The 12,500-nt window shown below is 40.0% G+C and overlaps 1 protein-coding gene across 2 annotated transcripts in view; it reads right to left on the bottom strand.

Annotated features, from left to right (window-relative positions):
- The window catches only part of LOC106875258 (vitamin D3 receptor), a 582,218-nt gene extending 569,946 nt beyond the window's left edge, over nucleotides 1–12,272 (bottom strand). The window contains exon 1 of one of the 2 annotated variants that reach the window (XM_089348091.1): nucleotides 11,921–12,272. In XM_089348091.1, the coding sequence (XP_089204217.1) occupies nucleotides 11,921–12,054 (134 nt within the window). In that variant the 5' untranslated portion in view covers nucleotides 12,055–12,272. The remainder of the gene's footprint in view (nucleotides 1–11,920) is intronic. The other variant, XM_089348092.1, reaches the window with a different exon arrangement.
- Between the last annotated feature and the right edge of the window lie 228 nt (nucleotides 12,273–12,500).

Raw genomic sequence — 12,500 nt, 5'->3', positions numbered from 1 at the left:
TATATATATATATATATATATCAGGAGTGGGTGTGTGGTAAGTAGCTTGCTTACCAACCACATGGTTCTGGGTTCGGTCCCACTGCGAGGCACCTTGGGCAAGTGTCTTCTACTGTAGCCTCGGGCCGACCAAAGCCTTGTGAGTGGGTTTGGTAGACGGAAACTGAAAGCAGCCCGTCGTATTTATGTATATATATATGTATGTGTGTGTATATATTTGTGTTTGTGTTTGTCCCCCCAACTTCGCTTGATAACCGATGCTGGTGTGTTTACGTCCCCGTAAATTAGCGGTTCGGCAAAAGAAACCGAGAGAATAAATACTAAGCTTGGGGTCGATTTGCTCGACTAAAGGCGGTGCTCCAGCAGGGCCGCAGTCAAATGACTGAAACAAGATATATATATATATATATATATATATATATATATATATATATATATACATGCATACACACACACACGAGTGAGTGGGAGGCACCCAACACATTTAGCAAGAGTTACATATTTAAAACAACTAGACTCGGCCTCGTGGAACTTAGCTTCCTAAGTCTGTTACAGGAAGCTAGCTAGCTAGCTAGCTAATAATAATAATAATAATAATAATTATTATTATTATTATTATTATTATTATTATAACCCTTTCTACTATAGACAGAAGTTCTGAAATTGTGGAGGAGGGGACTAGTTGATTACATCGATCGTAGTGTTTTACTGGTACTTTATCAACCCGGAAAGAGTGAAATTAAATGTGTGTGTGTGTGTGTGTGTGTGTGTGTGTGTGTGTGTGTGTGTATGTTTGTGTGTGTGTGAAGAAGCATGAACTTGTATGCCACCGATCATATGCCTACTTCGGGCAAGACTGTGGCCTGCTATTAAAAACAGAAGGGCAACTGTTGGGAAGGACTTAATTTGTCGACACCGGAAAGGATGAAAGGCAAATTTAACCTAACGACAATGAAAAGGGATGCCCCTTCCGTGATCACTCGACCTGCTAGAAATGGCAGTCAAATCTCCTCCCTCCCATGACCCAAATCACACAATAACTTCATAGTTAAATGGACGATGATGTTCCATCCATCCATCCATCTTCTCTGCCCAATATTCCTAGGAGGGTAGAGTCCTCAGACACCTACTCAATAGGGTCCTATCAGAAGCAACTGTCATCACACTTTTCGGTTGGATTCCCAAGCGTGACCATGTGAGACTATGCATTATTATCCAACAATCACATTCTTGGTCTACCTTTAAGGTCTCCTGCCAGTTCACTTCGCTCGAAGAATCCGTCTTATGATTCTTTCCTGCGACATTCCAATCGCATGTCGGTATTACCGGGGCTGTGACCTCTCAAAGCGGAAAAGCAGAAGCTCAATCTGGAGGGATACCCCCATCTCTGAGCAACGCATCCTGTCGGGTAACGAACGTTACACCAGAGATCCTCAACATGTAGTACTCCAAATGAAATAAAGACAGGAAAGTCACCTTTGGAACGTCTTCATAATCAATCATACTTCAGCTCGGTCTTTCAGGGCCCACTTGAAGTTAAACAACAATCACATTTGATATAACGAGGGAGTATGTGATATGCGATCATTCATTTCGCTAGATATAACAGCCAAATCTCGCGCAAATCAGACTCTTTGCTGTGATCATCCAACACGATGGATAATGTGTTTGTACATATAGTAAAACGCTAACTGAAATAAATAAAGACGTCGTAGTCATAGATGGAACGACTTTTATTATACAGCCAGCTTAGGTATAAACAACCACAGCATCCTAACCTCTTAAAATAAAAAAAACAAAATAATGACAGGTCCCAGCATTGTCACAGCCACTACTTAAAATCGATAATAGAATAATAGAAAAGATTAAACTATACAGTCCTTAAAGAAAACGGGGTGAGTGAGGATTGAAGTTTCCCGCTGATTAAAGTCTGACGGGTTAAACAACAACATGTGGTTTCCCGCCTCTTCCATCGTCCCACTTGCAACCGTCAAGAAATAACTGGAGCCTTGTTTGTATGGTCAGTTTTAATCGGTTGGCCAAGTCTGAGATGAATAAAGAAAAACATCATTTATTAAAGAGAAATAGAGAAATTTGCGGGAAGCAGAAATAATAAATGTAAGCAAAATTTGAAAGAAATCGATACAGAAAAATTGCTGAGTGCCTCTTTAATGCAGCGTGTGCGTTTAGCCACACACAGCCACACAAATATACAAATTAATATCTGTATCAAATTCTCTTTCTCTCCCACACACATACATATATGTATATATACACACATGTACACACACATATATATATACACATACATATATATATTTATAGACACACATATGTATATACACACATACAAATATGAGTTAGCGTTACAGCTATAATTCTAGCAGTTTTTGTTCATATTTGCTCTGTAGTAGTAGTAGTAGTAGTAGTAGTAGCAGCAGCAGCAGCTTAGCCCCCACCTCTAGCCCTGTACGAGCTTATCCTATGATCAAAGGGATTCTCCAATTATGAATTCCCGTTTTTTTAATTATTTTACAATGGCTGCTATTTCTAGCAACTTGTTGGTTTCTGTTTAATTCCATGTTGTCTCTGACTGACCAGATAATGTAATCAAAGATCATCCACCAGCAACTTATAGTTTGTCCTAATATCCACAACATATTTGAATATAGCCTCCTGATTTAAAAAGAAAATGGAGTGATTTGAGGGAAATTTAGCTGTTATATTTAGCAAGTCCATCCCTTCATTCATCGTTGTTCCGTTTCCAGTAACTTGTTAGATCGATAAAATAAACGTGTGATTTCCTTAAAAATTTAATCTTGTTTATTTATTAACATATTTTTATAGGAAGAAAGGAAGAAAGAATAGAACACTAAAATTATAACAGATCACTTTATTGAGAACCCCTACCCCAAACTACATCATGAAGGAATAGGGTGGGGGAGAATTAAACAGTAAAATACGGAGGGGAAGTAACAGGTTGTACACCCCAGAACAAACTGTGGGTTCAGCCACGCCTCGCGGACGTTATTACAAAGGCGTTGCCGCAGAGAATGGCCAGTGACACTCGCTGCAACAGGCACCCCCCACCTCACAGAGCTCATTTGTCATAGGGGCCGCAGTTATCCCGATTTTGCGGAAGATATCAATAGTACGGGATCCGACAGCAAGTGACGTCTCGACGGCGACCAGTCAGGCCCCTGTGTATTGGTTTATCTTCTTCAGCTTTGAGTTACGGGCCGCGATACCCAGGTTTGCGACCGATGCTGTGAGTTTGGAACCGGAGAGCGTGTTGCAGCACGTCGCGTCCTAGACTAGGGATCTGCTTTCCTCGTGTGGGAAGAGGGTTATATCGTTGGGGCGCTTACTATCTCCGCGGTCAAGACCTACTGCCCCCGGTTTTGACGGAAAACAAGCTGCTTCGAGGACTCCTTCACATTATGTCATTCAGATCGGCGCGTCTGGGGAACCTACCAGTGCTATGGCTGTAGGATAATGGATGCAAATCGAATTCGTTGACTACAGCTCCACGACAGCATTTATGCGGCTGACACACACTGCTTTTTTTTAGCGCCTTGTACTTATTTTATCGGTCTCTTTTACCGAACCGCTAATTTACTAGAATGTAAACAAACACTGGTTCTCAAGGGGTGGTGAGGGACAAACACAACACACACTTCTTTCAGATTATGTCGACTGGATCAACTCACAGCCCTGGGCTATAGTAGAAAACACTCACTTAAGGTGCCACGCGGGGGAACTGAACGGATGACTTTTGCAGGGTGTAGCCAATTGGATCAATTTCAACACTCGAATGGTACATATGGGGTGTCTCGGTAACAGCCAGGGCCGTTTTCACACCATTGCAGGCCTCCAAATATAATCAATTCACTGACCCCGCTATAGCATTTATTGATTGATTGCAAGCCTCAACGTTCATAGATCAGAAATATGTCACTACACCCGTGCGGCCCTGCCCATGTCTTAAAACGGCACCGGGCAGAATCGTTAGTGTTGAACAAATGATGCTCTGACGTGATTCAGTTATAAGCTCTTTTACGTCTGTGATTTCAAAGTCCTGCCAAGGTCCAACATCGTTGACACCCCTATATATTTTATTATTTTCATTCCTTCATTGCTTATCAGTCCAAAGATTCCTGATCCGGGATGATAAAATATGAAACCACTAGTAACTTGTGAAACACTAAGTTTCCAATTCTTACCACACACACACACACACACACACAGGGATTGACAAACAGATAGATAGATAGATAGATAGATAGATAGATAGATAGATAGATAGATAGATGGCCTTATGGCATGTTAAGGAAAAAAAAAAGAGACGTACAATCAGCTGTCACTTGCGAGCGAATTTGAAATCGTGACATAGACAGCACTTAAAAAGAGCGGTGCTATCTCGACACATAGATAGACAGACACATGTGAACATGGGCATTACTGTCCTGAGTCCCAGAACACATAGAGCCGGTTTCCTGTTGGTAAGTGGCCAAGGTCATCCCAGTCCGTCGCAAGGTTTACCCATTTGCAGCCAAGTGGACTGACACTGCGCTCTTGCGATAAGTGTACGTCCCAACCATAAAGCCACACGCCTACACACACACATATTACTCGTTTAAACAAGAAGTTACGAAAGTGACTCAAGGACACAGAGTTTCGTGCATGGCACTCATCAAACTTATAGCTAAGTGCCCATACTTTTGTAACTTCTAGAATTAATTCATCCTCCTGGGGGAGGGGGAGGAAGGGAGGGCTGTAGATAAACAAAGTGTCAGTCAAATACTTGAGTCGATTCAGTATTCCTGTAAGATATCCTTACAAACGAAATCGTTAAAAAAAAAAAAAAAAAAAAATTCAGTACCTCCAGCTCGACTACAGCTCCGAACTGAAACAAGTATAAAGGTTGTTAAAAAAAAATATTAAAAAAAAAAAAGTGTGAAGCGAATTCTGCCTGGACGGTATTTGAGCTCAGGAACTCCTATGCCATTATTATTTGGCTGGCAGAAACAGCAGAACAAAGCGCCGGTCTTTTAAAGTGTTGTCTCTTTATGTCACGATTTCAAATTCGCTCGCAAGTGACAGCTGACTGTATATGTTTCTTTTCTCTTTTCTTTTTTTTTCCCTTAACATGCCACAAGACCAGAAATTTGAGTAAGAGGGGGGACAGTCGATTATATCGATCCCAGTATGTGACCTGTACTTTATTTAACTTCAGCGGGAGCTTTCCCGCCATCCAAATTCTGTGACCTAGTACCCGAGCGTAGAAGAGAAGACTTTATATTTGTCAACTGGCCTGTTAGAAATAACAGCCAAATCTTTTCTCAAATCACACAACATTGACTTAAAAGAAATGGTGGTTATGGACTTGGGCTCCCTCCACGTAGGTAAAAGGCGGGATAGTCACAGCTGGAATATTTTTCATCATAGGGTTATTCGATTAGGGTGACCGGAAACTAAACAATAATACTACTTTTGTGTCACTTGACCTGGGAGGAACAAAAGTCAAATTTCCTTGAAATAAAACCAGTCTTTTTTTTTTTTTTTTTTTTAAGTTTCAGCTTAGAGCTGCGGCCTACTGATGCACCACCGTCTTTAAAAATATTTTTAAAGAAAGACACATTAGCTTAGTATACTATGATTGAATGGTAACAGTCAAAATGCTTTTGATTAGAACTGATCAAGGGACAAACAACAACAAAATCGTAAAAGCATCGGACATAATATATCTGGCGGTATTTGTTCTGGCTCTTTACATTTGGAGTTCAAATCCTGCCGAGGTTGAAAAAACTACAAGTCACATACTGGGCTCGATATAATCGACTGTCCCCCCTCCTCCTCCTCCTCACTCAAATTTCTGGCCTTGTGGCATGTTAAGGGGGGGAAAAAAAAGAGAAAGAAAGAGATGTACAGTCAGCTGTGATTTGCGAGCGATTTTGACTGCATAGATAAACGTTGCCATGCCTTCGTTAATCGTTTTAGCAGCCTCTGCAGTCGCGAAAACAGTTACAAACATCCTCGTGGACATTCAGTTATGACCCAGCGGAACATTCAGGATGTGACAGAGAGAGAGAGAGAGAGAGAGAAGGAGGGGGCTGCATCAGCAACCGGTTGGCACTCGTTTACAGCTGAGCAAACTGGTGCAAAGCAAAATGAAGCAACTTGCTCAAGGAGATAATGCGTCATCCGATCTGGGAATCAAACTCACGACTTTACTTATCATAAGTAGAATTCGTTAACCACTAGGCGACGCGCTTTCTGCGTTACAAACAAGGACTGGCGGAATTGTTTGAGCATCAGTAAAAATACCTCGCAGTATTTGGTACCGATTCTTTACATTCTGAGTCAACTTAACCTTTCATACGTCCGTGGTCACTAAAATAAAGTACTAGAGCCGATATAATCGATTAACCCCTCCCCTCAAAATCTCAAGCTTTGTGCATGTTAGAAATATTTATAGAAAAACAAAATTCCCTCAAGGTCGATTTTGCCTTTCATCTTTCCAGGATCGATAATATAAGGACCAGTTGAGCACAGGGATAGATGTGCTCAATTTCAGGCCTTTATAGCTATATAAGCAGAAAGGATTATAGGACAACTAACGATGGACTGTGAAACAGCTGACTCCACAGCTATGCAATAACTTCTTTATAAAATGGCAAAACAAATCATAAACTATAAAATATTTATTTGGACTTTTAAGCAAGTTTAGTAATTATGATATAAGCGAATTAAAAGACCCAGGTCTCAGCGACTTCAGAGCATGAACGAGGGGGGGGGGGCTAACAGAAATAGCAACGAATTTTGCCACCAATCCCGGAACGGCAAATAACGGGTAATGTAAGCCTAAAATAGCGAGGGTCTGTTCATTAGTAACAGCTGTAATCAACAATTCCTAACTTTTCTTACAAAGGTTTTAACTGATCAAAACAGAATAAGGTTAGAAAAAAAAATTGAACAATTCCTTCTCGAAATAATCTTGTCTAACAGTAAGTAAGAACAGAAAGTCGCTAAGCATTTTGCCCGACGCGTTGAAGTTTTCTTAATCAACCACGAAAAAAAAAGGAGAGATTACTTGAAAGAATATGCAAAAAGAAGAATAACAGTAACATTAAACTTCAAACACTGAATAATTCCTCAAAAAGAGGGAGACTTCTGAGAATCACTCGTGGAAATTCCACAAAACTACGGTCACCGTGACCATTAAGGCATGCATAATACTTTTTTTATTGACAACTGAGGGTTTACAAAAAGATCGAGGGCGACACAGGACGATACAATAATAATTTCTTTGTAGCTATATTGATCCTCGACGAATATGAATTGTCAAAGCTATTTCAGCGTTGTTCAACTCCACGTTAGCTCCTATCCAGCCAGCATATGATCGACGGTATTTAAACTAGGACCATCCTGACATTGTCTTTAATTTATGACTAATCATATTATCGTTTTTGATTTGTGACTAAACATATTAAACCAGCAACGTCATTTGAGGAGATTTTGGCAACGATTTCTAACATGCCGAGCGACCACGTAGAGGTGCTGTCGTTGGTTTATGGGAGAGAGAACGAATGACAATATAATGCGATTTAGAGAGGCTGTGTGTGTGTGTGTGTGTGTGTGTATCTGTGTGTAAGCGTTAGCGTTTGTATGTATGTGTGTGTGTGTATCTGTGTGTAAGCGTTAGCGTTTGTATGTGTGTGTGTGTGTGTGTGTGTGCGCATGCACGAATAACTTTGGTGTGTATACGTATTTACTTCCCCATATATTCATGTTCATATTGTATGTTCAATGTGACGATATTGTATAATACGTACATACACACGCTCAACGTATAATCATATAGCATGAGTACGTGGTGAGCTTTACATTAGTGTGTATGCATGTCTGTACGCCTGTCTTTGTGTGTGTTCATATACGTCAGTATATAAATTAGGTTGAAAAAAAAAACAAAGATACAATGGTATAAATATAATGTGTGTGTGTGTGTGTGTGTGTGTGTGTGTAAATGCTCAGAGGGTGTATGATAGGTTACTAGGATGTATTTGCGAATGCGTTTGGGGTATTTTTTTCTGTCATGCTTGCGTTTCATGCGTTCTGTTCGTGTGAATATCAATATGCGCGTGTGCATGTGTATTTACTTATTAAATATATATATATATATATATATATATATGAATCCCCGACCCCCACAGACGTGGATAAAGGGAAAAAAAAACAAGCCCCTTCCCCGACTCCCCGGTAAGTTAATAATATACGTAAAAAATATTACAATTATTGTCACAAAAAAAAACCCTCCATGAATGCGGAAGGCTGCTTTCTTGATGTGTATTAGACCGTAACACACACACACACACAGGTATACGCATGCAAATATACCTGCTTGTCTTTTCAATAACGTGGTGTGTATGTATGTATGTATGTGAAGGTACGTGGCTTAGTGGTTAGGGCATTCGGCTCACGATGGTAAGGTCGTGAGTTCAATTCCGGCGACGCGTTGTCTTTGAGCAAGACACTTTATTTCACGTTCCTCTAAGTCTAGTCAGCTGAAAAAGAAAATGAGTAGTAACTGTATTTCAAAGGACCAGCCTTGTCACACTCTGTGTCACGCTGAATCTCCCTGAGAACTAAGTTAAGGGTACACGTGTCTGTGGAGCGCTCAGCCACTTTGCACGTTAATTTCACAAGCAAGCTGTTCCGTTGATCGGATCAACTGGGACCCTCGTCGTCGTAACCGACGGAGTGCTCCTATATCTGTATATATATATATATATATATATATATATATATATAAAGAGAGAGAGAGAGAGAGATTGATAGATATGTATGTATATATATATATATATATATATATATATATATATATATACAAAATCATCAGACGGACCTGCATAACTAAGAAAAATAATTCAAAGTTAATTTTCGTTTAGACGTGTTATTCAGGAAGTGCCCGCGGGCCGCAATTTGCCAATGATTGATATATATACGGATGGGACCCACGGTTTGGTAAATAGTAAGAGCCACGCTCTCTCACTGGCGCTGTTTGTAGTATATGTATGTCTTTTATAGTTTCGTCTCCGTATAGAATAGGATAGAACAGAATAGAAAAGGATAGATAGATAGATAGATAGATAGATAGATAAACGTGTTTGCTCTTATGCTGTAATATAATTGGCTGCAAAGAAAAGTGCGTGCAAGCATTTCTGAGTTATGTGTGCTGTGCATATATGCCTGTAATGTAGCTAAAAGTTGCTTTGATGCTGTCTATGTAAGCGTGTCCGATTTTGCACGTGTCTGTAGAGGTGTGTGTGTGTGTGTTTGCATGTTTGTGTGTACGTGTGAGTGTGTGTGTGCGCGCACGCACGCACGCGGACTGTGGCTTGCTTCCACAGTGTCCATGCAAGCGTGTCCGCTTTTGCACGTGCCTGGGTGGTCGTATGTGTTTGTGTCAGTCTGTGCTCGCGCGCGCGCGCGTTTGTGTGCGCGTGTGTGTGTGTGTGTGTTTGTACGTGCTTACGTATGTATTTTATGTAATGTGTCACTAGCAATTTATGCAAATGCAGCAATTGTAAAAAAAGACAGCGATAGTGATGATGGTGATGGTGGTACAATTATTAACGCTATACCGGGGCGTTGTTATTGTCTAACCCTAATTCTGCTCTGACTAAGAAACAACCTATGATTAAAAACGTTCCGAGCGTGACCATCACGCCAACTTTTCTTTTCTTTTTCTGAGTGTACAGTGATTTTATCATTAACTGGTCGATGCTGTTTCGCTGTCGGTCAACCCTGATCGAACAGCCCCACGATCAAAAGCATTCCAACCGTCACCATCCCGTATTTTTGTAAGGATATCTAGAATCACATCACCTACTGTCCCTTTTTATATATGTCTATCTGGATGTTTTGTTGTCCCTTTTTTGTATCACCTAACTGTCTGGATGTTTTGCGTTCTTGTCCCATTTTTCTATTTTATATATATATATATATATATATATAAGACAATAAGACGGATCAAAGTGGATTAAAGGATGGGCATGGGGAATTTGGCTGCTATTTCTAGCGACCATCTTAAGGCTCCTTTGTCGACTAGCTGATGTTGATGATGACGACTGGTAAAAATTTACCGAGTCATCATCGGAGTGTTGTTGGAACCGGTTACATATCAATGTGTTCGGAGTGGTGAATTAGTGGTGTAGCGGCACACACATACACAGGTGTATTGTGTTGGTGGTGGCTCGATCACCGAGTATTAGCAACCATATACGTCCCTCAAATCATAACCAACCATCGGTAAATAAAATTAAGAAAAAAAAAAAAAAACACAAAGGTGATGGAAGCAAGATCAGCCAGGCCAGATCGGTCCACAATTATGGTCAAAGGCATCTTAGCTGTGAGCATCCCGTGGGTGGAGGATGAATATTTTTTTAAGCGGTGGGGCAAGCATCGTACGTATTATCTATTTTACCACATTACATAACATATACTATAAGCATCCTTCCTAAGACGTAGGGTGTAACTTAAAGGAAATTTGGCTGGTATTTCTAGCTCTCTAATGCAATTTTTTTTGCAGCTGTTGTTGTTGTTGTTGGTGGTGGTGGTGGTGGAGTTTTTCGTGTTTGTAGCATTATTGGTATGGCTATTATTGTCTTTAGAGGTTGGTGATAGTGCTATTAAATGATAGTGAAGGTATATAGCGCTGATATTATAATACTGGTTGTTTGCTGAGAGTTACAGACGTATATAATAGCGGTAACAGCAGTGATTAATAATACCGTATGTTTGTGATGACGGAGCTCGTTTTCGTGGGCCTCATCATCATCATCATCATCATTTTAGTATTGCTGTTGTTGGTTTGATGGTGGTGGGCAGTTTGTGTTGGTGTCGTAGTATGCGGAATGTTTAGTTCTGTTTATATATAAAATCATGATTAACGAAGCAGCCGCTTAGTCCCAACCGAAGTCAACCTCCGACCGAGAAGACTAAGCGCTCCAGCCATGACCAGCCTGCTAATTACCACCTCCCTCCCCCCACTCCCTAGGCACAATTCACTGAAAGACCATGTACATCATCCTAAAGACTGTAAGGGTGTGATTTGCTTTTAAAAAATTAAACTGGCTGCTGTTTTTAGCAAGCCGAGCGACTGAGTAAGAGAGGCTCGTTCCTTACTGATGCTGGATCGTAAGTGACGGACTTAGAGAATATTAAAAGACGACAATGATGATGATGATGACCAGACCTCTAATGATAGTTGTTCTAGCCGTGACCATCACTACATTTTTACGACATATCGTAAGAAAACCAACATTATTTATATATCCTATACATTTCAAGTATCGTAACGTGTATTTTGAGGGTAATTTAGCTGTTCTTTCTAGTCATGTCGAACAACTCGATATTTATGATTATTGTTGTTGTTGTTGTTGGTGGTGGTAGTGGTGATGGTGATAGCAGTGTGTGGAGTGACTTGTAGTATTGGTGATAATAAAGACGGGTGTTATGGCGGTAAAACTTTTCCAGGAATATTTTTATTGATACCAGTTTATTTATTAAGCAAAGAACCGGGGTATATATATATATACATCCATTCAACAACCATCTACCCAGATGTACACACACAAACACACGCACGCACGCACGCAGGCACATACATAACTATATATAATATACACATGCATTCAAACATACAACCCCTGCCAGACATATGAACACAACCCACATCTCTAATAATTCATACACATTTATATTTATATATTTATATATATATATATATACATTCATTAACACACGTGTGAGAAAGTGTATATATGTATATATACACATTCATACATAAACATTCATATATATATATATACATATATATATATATATATATATATATACGTATATATATGTTATTTACCTTGGGAAAACTGGTTGAGAAACTGCAGCGTGTGTAGGGTAGCAGTAAATCCGAACAGCGTCCATCGTGGCAGCGTGCAACTTTCGTTGCTGCTGAGTTTGAGGTCTTTGCCATAAACTAAGCATGGCATCCATTGCAGCGACAGCAGCAGCAGCAGCAGTAGTAGTAGTAGTAGTAGCAGCAGCAGAAGTAAAAGTGGTGGTGGTGATGGTGGTGGGGATTTTGTGTTAGGTTAGGGGGAGAGAAAGGGGGAGAAGAGAGAGAGACAGAGAGAGAGTCTGTGTGAGAAAAAGTGCGAGGCTAACAAAATATGTGATGGTATATACCTAGATACGTGTGCGCGTGTGCACGTACATATATATGTATATGTATATATACGTATATATATATATATATATATATATATATATATACGTATATATATGCCTGTAGTGTGAATATACTTGGGTATATTATAATGCTAGCGAGGCATTCTTGAGTTGATCGGCGTTGATTTTTTTTTCGTGTATATATATGTATGTGTGTGTGTGTGTGTTTCTGTTAGTGCGTGTTAAGAAATGGTTGCTTGCTTGTGGTGAGT

This window comes from Octopus bimaculoides, chromosome 2 (assembly GCF_046866305.1).
Source record: "Octopus bimaculoides isolate indiv1 chromosome 2, ASM4686630v1, whole genome shotgun sequence".
NCBI classification, from domain to species: Eukaryota; Metazoa; Mollusca; class Cephalopoda; order Octopoda; family Octopodidae; genus Octopus; species Octopus bimaculoides.
This window is presented reverse-complemented; position numbering and strand designations above follow the sequence as displayed.